Source organism: Babylonia areolata, chromosome 5 (genome assembly GCF_041734735.1).
Source record: "Babylonia areolata isolate BAREFJ2019XMU chromosome 5, ASM4173473v1, whole genome shotgun sequence".
NCBI lineage: Eukaryota > Metazoa > Mollusca > Gastropoda > Neogastropoda > Buccinidae > Babylonia > Babylonia areolata.
The window spans coordinates 36,135,705-36,152,504 of record NC_134880.1 but is presented as its reverse complement, the minus strand read 5'-3'; the positions used below and the strand labels follow the sequence as shown (position 1 = coordinate 36,152,504).

Genomic DNA, 16,800 nt, shown 5'->3' with positions numbered 1-16,800 from the left:
CACGCTGGAGGAAGAAGGAAGTGTGACAGACCTCACAAAGTTCAGTCCACACTGGAGGAGGAAGAAGGCAGTGTGACAGACCTCACTAAGTTCAGTCCACACTGGAGGAGGAAGAAGGCAGTGTGACAGACCTCACTAAGTTCAGTCCACACTGGAGGAGGAAGGAGGCAGTGTGACAGACATCACTAAGTTCAGTCCACACTGGAGGAAGGAGGCAGTGTGACAGACCTCATTAAGTTCAGTCCATACTGGAGTAGAAAGGAGACAGTGTGACAGACCTCACTACGTTCAGTCCACACTGGAGGAGGAAGGAGACAGTTTGACAGACCTCACTAAGTTCAGTCCACACTGGAGGAAGGAGGCAGTGTGACAGACCTCACTAAGTTCAGTCCACGCTGGAGGAAGAAGGAAGCAGTGTGACAGACCTCATTAAAATCAGTCCACACTGGAGGAGGAAGGAGGCAGTGTGACAGACCTCATTAAAATCAGTCCACACTGGAGGAAGAAGGAAGCAGTGTGACAGACCTCATTAAAATCAGTCCACACTGGAGGAGGAAGGAGACAGTGTGACAGACCACACTAAGTTCAGTCCACACTGGAGTAGAAAGGAGACAGTGTGACAGACCTCATTAAGTTCAGTCCACACTGAAGGAAGAAGGCAGTGTGACAGACCTCACTAAGTTCAGTCCACACTGGGGGAGGAAGAAGGCAGTGTGACAGACCTCACTAAGTTCAGTCCACACTGGAGGAAGGAGGCAGTGTGACAGACCTCACTAAGTTCAGTCCACACTGGAGGAGGAAGGAGACAGTGTGACAGACCTCACTAAGTTCAGTCCACACTGGAGGAGGAAGGAGACAGTGTCACAGACACTATCTGTCAATACACCGTCCATCAGGGCCTGGGTTCATCTGACCCTTTATCCCAAGTTTAACTGGAAAATTAAACAGAGCATCTAGTGATTGGGATGAGATGACAAGCCAACGTCCTGTGTCAAACATGCACTTGGCGTACTGAAAAGGAACCCATGGCAATACATGTGTTGTCCTATGGCAAAATCCCACAGAAGAAACCCACTATGATATGTGCACAAATATATATATGTCTTCATAGTCATGCACTCAAGGCCTGGTTGGCACACTGGGTTATGCTGCTGTCAGGCATCTGTCTGTTTTATGTGGCGCAGAATCAAATGGATTTGTCTGAATGCTGCCTCCTTGAGAAACAAACTGGAACAGCAGAACCAGCAGTGTCCAGTTTAATGTCTGTTCACCAAAAGTGAAATCAGAGAACAAGAAACAATGAAAGCAAAACCGAACAAAGAGCAGAGTGAAACAAAGACAGCAGAGTGAAACAGAGAGCAGAGTGAAACAAAGAGAGCAGAGTGAAACAAAGAGAGCAGAGTGAAACAGTGCAGAGTGAAACAAAGAGAGCAGAGTGAAACAGACAGCAGAGTAAAACAAAGAGAGCAGAGTGAAACAGACAGCAGAGTGAAACAAAGAGCAGAGTGAAACAAAGAGAGCAGAGTGAAACAAAGAGAGCAGAGTGAAACAAAGAGCAGAGTAAAACAAGGAGAGCAGAGTGAAACAAAGAGAGCAGAGTGAAACAAAGAGAGCAGAGTGAAACAAAGAGAGCAGAGTAAAACAAGGAGAGCAGAGTGAAACAGACAGCAGAGTGAAACAAAGAGAGCAGAGTGAAACAAAGAGAGCAGAGTGAAACAAAGAGAGCAGAGTGAAACAAAGAGCAGAGTAAAACAAAGAGAGCAGAGTAAAACAAAGAGAGCAGAGTGAAACAAAGACCAGAGTGAAACAGAGAGAGCAGAGTGAAACAGAGAGCAGAGTGAAACAGAGAGAACAGAGAGCAGAGTGAAACAGAGAGCAGAGTGAAACAGAGAGAGCAGAGTGAAACAGAACAGAGAGCAGAGTGAAACAGAGAGAACAGAGAGCAGAGTGAAACAGAGAGAACAGAGAGCAGAGTGAAACGGAGAGAGCAGAGTGAAACAGAGAGAGCAGAGTGAAACAGAGAGAGCAGAGTGAAACAGAACAGAGAGCAGAGTGAAACAGAGAGCAGAGTGAAACAGAGAGAGCAGAGTGAAACAGAGATCCGTGTGGCGCCATGCAGCACTGACCTGAGGAGACGGGCCATGTTCAGCTGGACCTTCCCACACTGACCGTGGGTCAGGCCCCCCTTCTCCCCCAACTCTGCCGCTCTGCACACACACACACACATACACACACACATACACACACACACACACATACTCAACACACACACACACATGCATAGACACACACACACAAACAAACATACAAACACACACATGTCACTGTTAAGTTTCTCCATGGCAACTCCCCTGATTACAACATGCTTGAAACAGATTAAAAACCAACCAACCAAACAAAAAATCCCACTTTACAAAGGCCAGACTGTTCACATTAACGTGTCAGGATTTGAAAGGTGTGATGGGTTAATCTTAAGCTCCTTGCACAAAATCAAAATCCTCACTAAATGCTTAATGCTTCTCTCAGACACGTACCACAAGCAAAGAAAATAATATTTTACTTTCCCTTCCATTTCTGTCTCTTTCAATACACATATATAACCCCCCCTCCCCCTGCCCCAAACCCCCCCCCTCTCTTTCTCTTCTCTGTCTTTCTTTCACACACATATACACTCTCTCTCATCTATCTGCTTTCTTTTTCACACATATACTGCCCCCCCCCCCCCCCCCTCACTCTTTCAATGCCTTTATGTCTGTCTCTGTCAGCGTGGTCCATTATCGGCCACCATCGCATAGTGTCTTCTGTCATAACACCACCTCCTCCTCTTCCTCCACCACCACCACCACCACCACCACCAGGTCAACACAGTACTGGCTGATGCCAGACACCTGAGCTCACCTGCGGAAAGCGGTCAGTGCTGACTGAAACAGTTCCTGATGCTCCAGCAGCAGTCCCAGCATGTTGAAGGCACGGGGGTCGTCCTTCTTCACCTCTGTACACACAACACAACACACCTCTGTACACATTACACACCTCTGTACACACAACACAACACACCTCTGTACACATTACACACCTCCTCTGTACACACTAATACATCTGTACACACAGCACAACACACCTCTGTACACACTACACACCTTTGTACATGTTACACACCTCTGTACACAGCACAATACACCTCTGTACACACTGCACACATCTGTACACATTACACACCTCTGTGCACAGTACACACCTCTGTACATACTACACACCTCTGTATGCACTGCACACATCTGTACACACAGCACAGCACCTCTGTACACACAGCACAACACACATCTGTACACACACTACACACCTCTGTACACACAACAAACTATGTACACACAACACACCTCTATACACAACACAACATGTGCACGCTAGATGTACATGCTAAACCTATGTACACACAGCACAACTCTACACACTTCTGTACAACTATACACCTCTGTATGCACAACACAACACACCTCTGGACACACGACACACCAAGGTGCACACTTCAGCAATGCACTCCAGGACTGTGCAACACAGACTGTGCGTGTCAGCGGTGACTGACCTGTGTAGCGTGTGAGGGCATCAGCAGCGGCGGGCACAGCGGCCATCTGGTGGATACAGTAGCGGAAGGTGTCAGAGTCCTGACGCTCCACGTCCAGCAAGGTGCTGATCACCCAGTGTCCGTACCCACTGCAGCTCTCACTCTGTGGGTCAACATGCCATCAAATCAAATCAAATCAAAAACTCTTTATAATCCACATGGAAATAAACTTCTTGCTCACTCTAAAGACCAACATAAAATGATCATGTGCAATATAAAAAGAGATAAAAACAAGTCAATAGGAATTCATAAGAGCTGATGATAAACTAAAAGGAGACCAATATGAATTCATAAGAGCTGATGATAAACTAAAAGGATCCCAATATGAATTCATAAGAGCTGATGATAACCTAAAAGGAGAGAGTGGGAGTGTGTGTGTGACTGAAGGTAAGAGTGAGTAAGTGTGTGAGAGTCAGTGACAGAGTGAGAGAGAGATTGAGTGAGAGCGTGAGAATAAGAGCCCAGAGTTAGTGAGAGTGAGTGAGTGTGAGGTGTGTGCATGTGTGTTTGTGGTGTGTGTGTGCGTCTGTGTGTGTGTGTGTGTGTGTGTCCGTGCGCGCGCTTAGATGCACCCATCCACACAGCACCCAACATACAGACACCCCCACCCCCACCCCAACACCCCATACAGACAGAACCCCCCCTCACACACACATACCCCCCCCCACCTCATACCCCCTCCCACCCCCCCACCTGACAGACGCACCTGGATGCCCAGCTGTGTGGTGTGGCGGAAGAGGTCCATGGCTTCCTCGTGACCAACCACCTCAGCCACCAGGGCCTGACCCACCCAGCTGCCCAGGTACTCCGGGTCCTGACTCTGCGCCACTTTGAACGCTTCGTGGGCCAGCTGTCACACATATCACACATCTCTGTGTCACCTATAACACTTCGTGGGCCAGCTGTCACACACATCACACATCTCTGTGTCACTCTGAACGCTTCATGGGCCAGCTGTCAACCACATCACACATCTCTGTGTCACACTGAACGCTTCATGGGCCAGCTGTCACACACATCACACATCTCTGTTTCACCTATAACACTTCATGGGCCAGCTGTCACACACATCACACATCTCTGTGTCACTCTGAATGCTTCATGGGCCAGCTGTCACACACATCACACATTTCTGTGTCACCTATAACACTTCTGGCCAGCTGTCACACACATCACCTCTCTGTGTCACTCTGAACGCTTCATGGGCCAGCTGTCACACACATCACACATCTCTGTGTCACTCTGAACGCTTCATGGGCCAGCTGTCACACACATCACACATCTCTGTGTCACTCTGAACGCTTCATGGGCCAGCTGTCACACACATCACACATCTCTGTGTCACCTATAACACTTCATGGGCCAGCTGTCACACACATCACACATCTCTGTGTCACCTATAACACTTCATGGGCCAGCTGTCACACATATCACACATCTCTGTGTCACCTATAATGCTTCATGGGCCAGCTGTCACACACATCACACATCTGTGTCACCTATAATGCTTCATGGGCCAGCTGTCACACACATCACACATCTGTGTCACTCTGAACGCTTCGTAGGCCAGCTGTCACACACATCACACATCTCTGTGTCACCTATAACACTTCATGGGCCAGCTGTCACACACATCACACATCTCTGTGTCACTCTGAATGCTTCATGGGCCAGCTGTCACACACATCACACATCTCTGTGTCACTCTGAACACTCCATGGGCCAACTGTCACACACACACACCCAAACACATTGTAACAAGAATAATAATAATAACAATAACAAAACAGAAAAATGATGATGGAAGAAAAAAAAAAAAAAAAGGAAAAAAAAAAAGAAGAAGAGAAAAGAAACAAAAGACTTCCATGGATGCTGACAGCCCTGCATATTTGCAGAACGCATCCTCTGATTTCTCCTTAAAAAAAACAAAAACAATATCAATACTGATAGTACAATTATGTAGTGCTTTCAAAATTCTCAGAGTACTTTATAATAACAGTCAGTGAAATGCAAAACACAAAAAGCACACAAACACATCAGATGCGAAGAAAAAATTGGTGTCATACGAATTCATTTATTTAAAATTTGCCTCTTCATTCGCCTCTTCTTTCTTCACCAATCTGTGATTCACCTATTCTTCCATTCTTACATCACTTGCTTACAATTTGCTTTCGGTTTGCCTATATCCAACCACACACACATGCAAGCACATATACACAAGTACACACATACACACAAACATGAAAAAGCATGGAAGAAACAGATGTGAATCCACAGAATACAGATATGGAACAGAGTGCCTGAATCATCAACAGATATGGAACAGAATGCCTGAAACAGATATGGAACAGAATGCCTGAATCATCAACAGATATGGAACAGAATGCCTGAATCATCAACAGATATGGAACAGAATGCCTGAATCATCAACAGATATGGAACAGAATGCCTGAATCATCAACAGATATGGAACAGAGTGCCTGAGTCATCAACAGATATGGAACAGAGTGCCTGAATCATCAACAGAATACAGATATGGAACAGAATGCCTGAAATCATCAACAGAATACAGATATAGAACAGAATGCCTGAATCATCAACAGAATACAGATATGGAACAGAATGCCTGAATCATCAACAGATATGGAACAGAATGCCTGAATCATCAACAGAATACAGATATAGAACAGAATGCCTGAATCATCAACAGATATGGAACAGAGTGCCTGAATCATCAACAGAATACAGATATGGAACAGAATGCCTGAGTCATCAACAGATATGGAACAGAATGCCTGAATCATCAACAGAATACAGACATGGAACAGAGTGCCTGAATTGTCAACAGACTGCTTGAAAAGGAATGTCAGCTTGCAAGTTTGGACTCCAGTATCGGAGAAGGACAATGAGAGTTTGATTTTAATAATTATGGGTTAAGACATTTTGCTACATATCATCAGAATTTCACAAGGATCATATTGGGATATCATCACTGAGTAAAAGAGTAAAAAACAAAAAAATTAAAAAAAAAAGTCATTGCTAAAACAGAATAGATGCATTGTACCAAACACAATAGTCATTTTATTTTGATTTGTTTCAGATGTTGGCTGCAACCCCTACATTCACTCATATCTACAAGTGGGATTTTATGTGAATAGTTGTTTTTATCTTGCAGTCCTGCCAGCCATCCTGAATTTTCAGGGACATGCAAGCTAGGTATTTTTTTGATTCCATAATCCACCGCATACTGACATGGACTATCAGATCTTTAACATGTGTATTTGATGCTTTGTACATGCATACACATGGGGGGTTCAGACGCAAACAAGTCTGCATATCTATTGACCTGGGAGATCAGAAAACAAATCTCCACCCTTAACCTTAATCCTTAACCTACTAGACACAGCCTGGACACAAAACCATGGCCCTACGATTAAAAGTGCAGTGCTCTAACCACTGGAAAGTCAAGCCCATCGTAACACCGATGGTGCCATCCTCACCTGTATGCTGTCACTGCGCAGGTAGAGAGTTCCCAGGTTGGTCCAGGCCACAGCGTTCTGCAAGACACAGACAGACACTGCTGCATTGACACCATTTCCACAGGCCAGGGTCAATGCAACACACCAATATTTAACTCGTTCTACCCCACAGCTACACGCCTGCTACAACTCCCCTGGGCCAGAACTACATGTAACACAGCAGTAAAAAATAGGGTGCTTCACTAAAACAGCAAAAATTGATGTACAATAGTTGATTTCATCAGTCAAACAAAGCTTCATTTTCATGCTACTGGGATCAGTAAACACTGTAGCTTAGAACGCCAAATGTTAAACGCAAGAGTAAATGAAATTAGAATAGTACGTTGTTATGAGAATACTCATATCTGGTCCATGGGGGAAGTAATCGTGGTATGAGTTAAGTTGTACCTGGAGCAGAATGAGTTAAACACAAAACAAAACAAATGCTGTAGACCCAGGGTTTCTGATATGTTAAACAACTCAGGATTTCCAGGTCTCTTTTACATAATTCTTTGGGGTCCAAGACTACCCTTATAGGGTCACTCTGACGCTGAACATTTCCATCTGCATTACTGAAGTCAGAACTTCTGGCCGTGAATGGCCCTTAATTAACGAAAGGAGGGTAGACTTGATTGGGCGTCTTATTACTGAGTTATCCGTGACATGTGGTTAAACAATGCCAAACGAATAGGCCTAATTTGCATCAGGATATGACAACCAGTCCACACTGCTACACACTTACATAATTATACCAGAAGCCAAAGAGATCCATCTCAAATCTACCATCTTGAAAATGAATAGACTGCTGGAGTAACTCATTTAATACTGTTATTTTCAGATGTATATAGATTTCATGTGGAGTGATGGCTTAGAGGTAACACGTCGCCTAGAGAGCGAGAGAATCTGAGCGCACTGGTTCGAATCACGGTACAGCCGCCAATATTTTCTCCCCCTCCACTAGACCTAAAACAAAAACAAAACCCCATATACACACACACATACATATGCATGAAGTGACAGGATTTTATGAGGTATGTGAGAAGGTGACAGGATTTCATGAGGTATGTGAGGAGGTAACAGTATTTCATGAGGTATGTGAGGATGGGATAGGACTTCATGAAGTATGTGAGGAGGTGACAATATTTCGTGAGGAGGTGACAGTATTTCACGAAGTATGAGAGGAAGTGACAGTATTTCACAGACGTACGTTGGCTTCACACTGCACAGACTTGATGAAACAGTGCTGAGCCAGGGCCAGATTCCCCACATCTGTAACATCATCATCAACATTATCATCATCACCTCTTGTCTCTTGTCATCATTATCATCAAGTCTTGTCTGTTGCCATCATCATCCTCACTTCTTGTCATCATTATCATCAAGTCTTGTCTGTTGCCATCATCATCATCACTTCTTGTCATTATCATCAAGTCTTGTCTGTTGCCATCATCATTTCTTGTCATCATTATCATCAAGTCTTGTCTGTTGCCATCATCATCATCATCATCACTTCTTGTCATCATTATCATCAAGTCTTGTCTGTTGTCATCATCATCATCACTTCTTGTCATCATTATCATCAAGTCTTGTCTGTTGCCATCATCATCATCATCACTTCTTGTCATCATTATCATCAAGTCTTGTCTGTTGCCATCATCATCATCACTTCTTGTCATTATCATCAAGTCTTGTCTGTTGTCATCATCATCATCACTTCTTGTCATCATTATCATCAAGTCTTGTCTGTTGCCATCATCATCATCACTTCTTGTCATTATCATCAAGTCTTGTCTGTTGTCATCATCATCATCACTTCTTGTCATCATTATCATCAAGTCTTGTCTGTTGCCATCATCATCATCATCACTTCTTGTCATCATTATCATCAAGTCTTGTCTGTTGCCATCATCATCATCATCATCACTTCTTGTCATCATTATCATCAAGTCTTGTCTGTTGTCATCATCATCATCACTTCTTGTCATTATCATCAAGTCTTGTCTGTTGCCATCATCATCATCACTTTTTATCATCATTATCATCAAGTCTTGTCTGTTGCCATCATCATCACTTCTTGTCATCATTATCATCAAGTCTTGTCTGTTGCCATCATCATCATCACTTCTTGTCATCATTACCATTATCATTATCATCAACTCATGTCTTTTGTCATCATTATCAAGTCTTGTGTCTTTCTCACCATCAACTCTTGTCTGGTGCCATAAACATCAACATGATCATAAACTCACATCTGTTGTCATCATCATCATCATCAACAATAACTCTCATCAACAACAACTCTTGCCATCATTATCATCATCATTATCTTCAATTCTTGTCTCTTGTTATTATCATTATCATCAACTCTTGTCTGTGCCATCAACATCATCATTATCATCAATTCTTGTCTGTTGCCATCATTATCAAAATTATCATACACTCCTGCCTGTTGCCATTGTTATCATAAACTCATGTCTGTTGTCATTGTCGTCATCATTGTCAATGACTCTTGTCTGTCTCCTCACTTATCATTATTATCATTATTAGTATCACCACCATCATCATCACCACCATCATCATCATCACCATCATCATCATCACCATCACCACCAACATCATCATCATCATCACCACCACCATCATCATCATCACCATCACCACCATCATCACTCACAGGGACTAGCGGCCACCACCCCCAGAGCAGTCCAGTGTCGGTGATGGCTGGGGTCAAGGGTCAGGGCCTTCTTCAAGGATCGCACACTTCTCTCCACCACCTCCCTCCTCCTCCCCCCCTCCTCATCCCCCACCTCACGGCCCAGGTAGAAGAGGCTGAGGCCAAGGTCGTGCCACAAGGGGGCGCTGTCAGGAAGGATCTTCAGTGCCCGGCCGTAACACCTGAGGACACGGCAGGTGGGGTGGGAAGTGAATTGACATGGTCCACACAGCCATGTCAACTGATTGAAATCTGAAGAATGATAAATGACATGGTCCACATAGCCATGTCAACTGACTGAAATCTGAAGCAAGATATTTGACATGGTCCACATAGCCATGTCAACTGATTGAAATCTGAAGAATGATAAATGACATGGTCCACATAGCCATGTCAACTGACTGAAATCTGAAGAATGATAAATGACATGGTCCACATAGCCATGTCAGCTGTTTGAAATCTGAAGCAAGATATTTGACATGGTCCACACAGCCATGTCAGCTGACTGAAATCTGAAGCAAGATATTTGACATGGTCTACACAGTTATGTCAGCTGTTTGAAATCTGAAGAATGATAAATGACATGGTCTACACAGTTATGTCAGCTGTTTGAAATCTGAAGCAAGATAAATGACATGGTCCACACCTACACAGTCATGTCTGCTGTCTGAAATCTGAAGCAAGATACACTTTCTTCATTAGGGTACTTTGGCTACTGACAGATGCGTATTTTGTTGCACTGCATTGTGTTGTATTGCAATGCACTGCATCCCACTGCATTGCACTTTTGAATACTAACAAGTGTATGTTGCATTGTACTGCACTGCATTGCATTGTACTATATTGCATTGCATTATATTGTATTTTGTATTGTATTGTATTGTATTGTATTGCATTGCACTGCATTGCCACACCATATTTCTCTGTGTAAAAACTGGCCAGCTCTCTGCCCAGGGAGAGTGTATTGTATTGTATTGTATTGCAGTGCATTGTAATGTATTGTATTACTTTTTTGTTACACCATATTTCTCTCTGTGAAAATTGGCCAGCTCTCTCCCTGGAGAGAGTGTATTGTATTGTATTGTATTGTATTGTATTGTATTGTATTGCAGTGCATTGTAGTGCATTGTAATGTATTGTATTACTTTTTTGTCACACCATATTTCTCTGTGTGAAAATTGGCCAGCTCTCTCCTCAGGAAGAGTGTATTGTATTGTATTTTTGTATTGTATTGTATTGTAATGTATTGCATTGCTTTGCATTGTATGACTTTTTTGTCACACCCTATTTTTCTGTGTGAAATTCCCGAGGGAAAGTGTATTCTATTGTATTCTATTGTATTTTTTGTCACACCATATTTCTCTGTGTGAAAATTGGCCAGCTCTCTCCTCAGGAAGAGTGTATTGTATTGTATTTTTGTATTGTATTGTATTGTAATGTATTGCATTATATTGCATTGCTTTGCATTGTATGACTTTTTTGTCACACCCTATTTTTCTGTGTGAAATTCCCGAGGGAAAGTGTATTGTATTGTATTGTATTCTATTGTACTGCATTGTAATGTATTGCGTTATACTGCATTGCATTGCATTGCATTGTATGACTTTTTTGTCACACCCTATTTTTCTGTGTGAAAATTGGCCAGCTCTCCCAAGGGAAAGTGTATTATATTGTATTGCATTGTATTGCATTGTATTGTATTGTATTGCACTGCATTACATTTTATTGCATTGTATTGCACTGCATTACATTTTATTGTACTGCACTGTATTGTATTGTATGACTTTTTTGTCACACCCTATTTCTCTGAGTGAAAATCGGCCAGCTCTCTCCAGGGAGTGTCACTTAGTGCAGCACCAGCCATTTGTTTTGTTTTGCTATCAAAATGGGGTTATGGTCTTCAACGTCTGTCAGTTTCACTTTCAGTCACAATGGGGTTATGGACCGTCTTCAACGTCTGTCAGTTTCACTTTCAGTCACAATGGGGTTATGGACCGTCTTCAACATCTGTCAGTTTTACTTTCAGTCACAATGGGGTTATGGACCGTCTTCAACGTCTGTCAGTTTCACTTTCAGTCACAATGGGGTTATGGACCGTCTTCAACGTCTGTCAGTTTCACTTTCAGTCACAATGGGGTTATGGACCGTCTTCAACGTCTGTCAGTTTCACTTTCAGTCACAATGGGGTTATGGACCGTTTTCAACGTCTGTCAGTTTCACTTTCAGTCACAACGGGGTTATGGACCGTCTTCAACGTCTGTCAGTTTCACTTTCAGTCACAATGGGGTTATGGACCGTCTTCAACGTCTGTCATTTTCACTTTCAGTCACAATGGGGTTATGGACCGTCTTCAACGTCTGTCATTTTCACTTTCAGTCACAATGGGGTTATGGACCGTCTTCAACGTCTGTCATTTTCACTTTCAGTCACAATGGGGTTATGGACCGTCTTCAACCTCTGTCAGTTTCACTTTTAGTCACAATGTGTCGGAGCATGCAGAATGATACACACACACTGCATCATTTCTGCTCCAGAAAAAACAAAAAAAGCAAAACAAACAAACAAACAAACAAAAAATGAAAAAAAGAAGAGGAGCAGATGCCTAACTTACTTACAAACCAGAAGTGCTGGTCAGGGCCTTGACAGCCTACCCTACTTTAAAGGTGCTGACCCTTGGTCTGTTTCTCTGAGAAAATTACGTGTTGGCATTCGTGAAACATAAACAACAAAAATCAAAAGCAACTCGAAAATAAGAATTATCTCTTGCATTCTGACAGCATGCACACACACACACAACAACAACACCCAGCACCAAAAGAAAAGACAAAGTCAGTAAGTGAAGTATAGTACACAGAGTTAAGTCCTGTTCAGTTCCTCAAGGAGGCGTCAAAGCATTCTGACAAATCCATACATGCTACACCACATCTGCTATCCAAATGTCTGACCAGCAACATAATGCAGCTTGGTAAGGCCTTGAAAAAAAAAAAGACAAGTCTGCAAAAAAAACAACAACAAAGAACAAACAAATAAAAACGAAAATAAAACATAATAAAAATAAGTAAGCAAGTAAGTAATAAACTACAAATAAGTATGCATTATTGAATATGTATTCTGCTTACATTGTGATGTTGTGGACTTGTCAGTATTTAGAGCACCATTGTGTCTTTACCCTGAACCTCCTAATGCACACAGTATGTACATTGTGTCTTTACCCTGTACATCATAATGCACACAGTATGTACACCTCATAATGCACACAGTACGTACATTGTGTCTTTACCCTGTACATCATAATGCACACAGTATGTACACCTCCTAATGCACACAGTACGTACACCTCATAATGCACACAGTACGTACATTGTGTCTTTACCCTGTACCTCCTAATGCACACAGTATGTACACTGTGTCTTTACCTTGTACCTCCTAATGCACACAGTATGTACAGTCTGTATCTGTAAACCTTTGTCTGAACAAAAAAACATGTGGGGCAAAACAGTGGACAGAAGTCAGAGGAGCAGAGAGAGAAGGCAACACATGGTTACTTGGTGCCCAGCTCCATGAAGGCCGCCTTGTTCAGGGCCACGCTGTCTGTGCTGTCTGTGGACGAGGCTTGGCACAGACGTCGGGGCACCTCGATCCTGGAACGTCCAACATCCACTGTTACTGTCTGTCGGTTAACTGTCATATCTCTTTGCACACTGACAACAATTATCCACTGTCACTGTGTGTCAGTTTACTGTCATGTCTTTTTGCACACTGACAACAATTATCCAGTCACTGTGTGTCGGTTAACTGTCATATCTCTTTGCACACTGACAACAATTATCCAGTCACTGTGTGTCAGATACATTGTAATGATGATAAAGCAGTGTTACTCACCAGAAGGAGGGCAAATGCAGAGGGTTAATAAAGATACATTGTACTGATGATAAAGAGGTGTGTAAATAAAGATACATTGTACTGATGATAAAGCGGTGTGTTAACCCCTAGGCTGCCACAATGATCAGATAACTCATCATGGCAAGCATGTACGCTTTGCTGCCACAATGACGAGATAACTCATCATCGAAATATTCTGACTTTTCCTTGCTCTGCATTCAGTTCGTTGACAAAAATGCTGGTAGCTTTAGCTCAGGAAATCTTTCTAGATTCTATTCATAACTAGAAACACCATCAACGTCATGAGGCAGTCCTTTATTTGAATGTTTTGGTTGGGTTACTGGCTATAAAGTTTGCCTGACTCCTCTCCTCGCTCGCTCAACAAAATGTCGGACTGACGCTGTGCTCAAGACATGCAATCATGGCAAACTAAATCAACCAAGATTGCTTTCTTTAGCTGATGTTCAGAAAGAATTGAAGCATAAATTCGAAGGAGAAGACAGTGATGAACATTTATAGGACAATTTGATAGAAAATAAAGGGAGCAATCAAGAGAGTGGCCAAGATACGACTATCAGTGAGTGATGCTGGCTGTACAGTCGTAGCAGACAACAGACTGACTGAATTATTAGCAGAACACAGTGTGAGTGATTTTCCTGGCACTCAGCCAACGCGGTCTAATGAGAACTGGATGAAGTTACGTGTGAAAGGGGTGAAGAGGATGGGGGTGGAGACTGAGGGGGTGTGGCCTCACATCCATATTATCACAATGTCACAATGCACTGTGTATCTATATCTTTTTCAAATTTTTTTTTTTATATATATATTGTGGTTGTTCTAGTATGATTTTGTGTGTGCAGATATCCATTTGTCCAGAAAATATGATATTTTAGTGCAAATTACCTGACTAATGTTTGTAATGAACAAGTTGAAAATATGACAAAAAACACAACACTGATTTCAAAACTACAGCATGTCACTAAAAATGTATAAAATGGGAAAACATCATGTGTTTTGTATTATCTATTCATTTACCTTTCAGAAAATGTATATTTTTATGGGTCTTTCTCCAATAACAAAGAGCACAGAATTTTTTTAAACCTTGTACCCATTTTTTGTGAAAAAACCCTGGCAAATAGATTTCACTTAAATCTTCTTTTCCTGGCAGCGAAAGGGTTAATAAAGATACACTGTAGTGATGATAAAGTGGTGTGACTCACCAGAAGGAGGGGGAGTGCAGAGGGTTAATAAAGATACATTGTTCTGATCATAGTTGTGAAACGGCCCTTCTTAGAATAGTGAACGATTTGCTTTCGGGATTTGATGAGGATAAGATATCTGTTCATGCTCTCTTAGATTTGTCAGCAGCTTTTGACACTATCGACCACTCTATCCTCTTGAACAGACTTAAAACTTCCTTTGGTATTCGTGACACTGCACTAGCATGGATCACGTCTTATCTGTCAGATCATACACAGAAAGTGTGTGTAAATGGTAGATACTCTAGAGTATCTGCCTTGAAATATGGTGTCCCACAGGGGTCCGTCCTAGGTCCTGTTCTTTTCGTGCTGTATGTGGCTCCTGTGTCGGATGTCATCAGTCATCATGCGATGTCACATTAGAGCTTTGCTGATGACACACAACTTTATCAGTCGGCTTCCATAGCTGAATTTGATGCACTGGTGACTCAAACACAGGAGTGCATTGCTGGCCTAAAGGACTGGATGACTCTCAACAAGCTGCAACTAAATGATGATAAGACTGAATTTATGATAATCTGTCCAAAGAAGTTTCATCAGCATCCTTCCTTTCCTGACTCATTTGCAGAGCTTCTAAATTTGACCATGTTTCTCCTCTCCTTCAGTCTCTCCACTGGTTGCCTGTTTCTGATCGAACAGACTATAAGCTATCCACTCTGACCTTTTCTGCAGTCAACGGATCTGGCCCCAAGTATCTTTCTGAACTCCTCCATATCTATACCCTGTCTTGCCAGCTCCGTTCTTCCTCTGATACTCGACTTCTCAGGATACCTCACGTCAGAAGTAAGACCTATGGACACAGATCGTTTTCTTTTCAATCGCCAAAGACATAGAACAAGCTCCCTGATAACCTCCATCATTCTGATTCCCTCGCATCTTTTAAATCTCGTCTCAAAACTCACCTTTTCCCTCAGCAATAAGTTCAATTGTGGCAGGTCCACTTCCTTTGTGTTAGCTGTGCTTGACTATGTGTGTATACATATGTATGTGTACATAACTACATGCATGTATATGGATGTGTGTTGTGTGTGCATGTGTTTATGTAAGTTTGCGCCTGCCTATGTGTGCATGTTAGGGTAGCTGTTAGATACACATGTATGTTAAAATGTATGTATGCAGTGTGTGTGTGTGTGTGTGTGTGTGTGTGTGTGTGTGTGTATGTGTGTGTGTGTGTGTGTGTGTGTGTGTGTGTGTGTGTGTGTGTGTGTGTGTGTGTGTGTAGTCACATTTTGGTGTGTGTATGTAACTTAGATGTAATGTTTTATGTTAACAAAAGCGTTTTTGTACGCACCTAGAGCAGATTTCTGGATAGTGTGCTATATAAGTATCCATTATTATTATTATATTATGATGATAGAGCGGTGTGTTAATAAAGATACACTGTAATGATGATAAAGCTAATAAAGACACATTGTAGTGATGATAGAGCGGTGTCACTCACTGGAAGGAGGGCGAGTGCAGAGGGTTAATAAAGATACACTGTAGTGATGATAAAGCGGTGTGTTAATAAAGACACATTGTACTGATGATAAAGTGGTGTGTTAATAAAGACACATTGTACTGATAATAAAGCGGTGTGTTAATAAAGACACATTGTACTGATGATAAAGTGGTGTGTTAATAAAGACACATTGTACTGATAATAAAGCGGTGTGTTAATAAAGACACATTGTACTGATGATAAAGCGGTGTGACTCACCGGAAGGAAGGCGAGTGCAGAGGGTGCAGCAAGGTGCAGCAGTCCCCCAACAGTTTCCACAGACACGACAGGTCTGGTCGGTGTGTCGCTGACCTGGACCATCA

At 42.4% G+C, this 16,800-nt stretch overlaps 1 protein-coding gene across 1 annotated transcript in view; it reads right to left on the bottom strand.

The window, feature by feature from the left end:
- The window catches only part of LOC143282257 (tetratricopeptide repeat protein 37-like), a 52,988-nt gene that overhangs the window by 18,596 nt on the left and 17,592 nt on the right, over window positions 1-16,800 (bottom strand). Inside the window, exons 14-22 of the mRNA XM_076587856.1 lie at window positions 16,697-16,789; window positions 13,402-13,497; window positions 9,818-10,038; window positions 8,351-8,412; window positions 7,126-7,182; window positions 4,332-4,475; window positions 3,587-3,728; window positions 2,899-2,992; window positions 2,127-2,207 (exon numbers count right to left, since the gene is read on the bottom strand). Of these exons, the coding sequence (XP_076443971.1) occupies window positions 2,127-2,207; window positions 2,899-2,992; window positions 3,587-3,728; window positions 4,332-4,475; window positions 7,126-7,182; window positions 8,351-8,412; window positions 9,818-10,038; window positions 13,402-13,497; window positions 16,697-16,789 (990 nt within the window). The remainder of the gene's footprint in view (window positions 1-2,126; window positions 2,208-2,898; window positions 2,993-3,586; window positions 3,729-4,331; window positions 4,476-7,125; window positions 7,183-8,350; window positions 8,413-9,817; window positions 10,039-13,401; window positions 13,498-16,696; window positions 16,790-16,800) is intronic.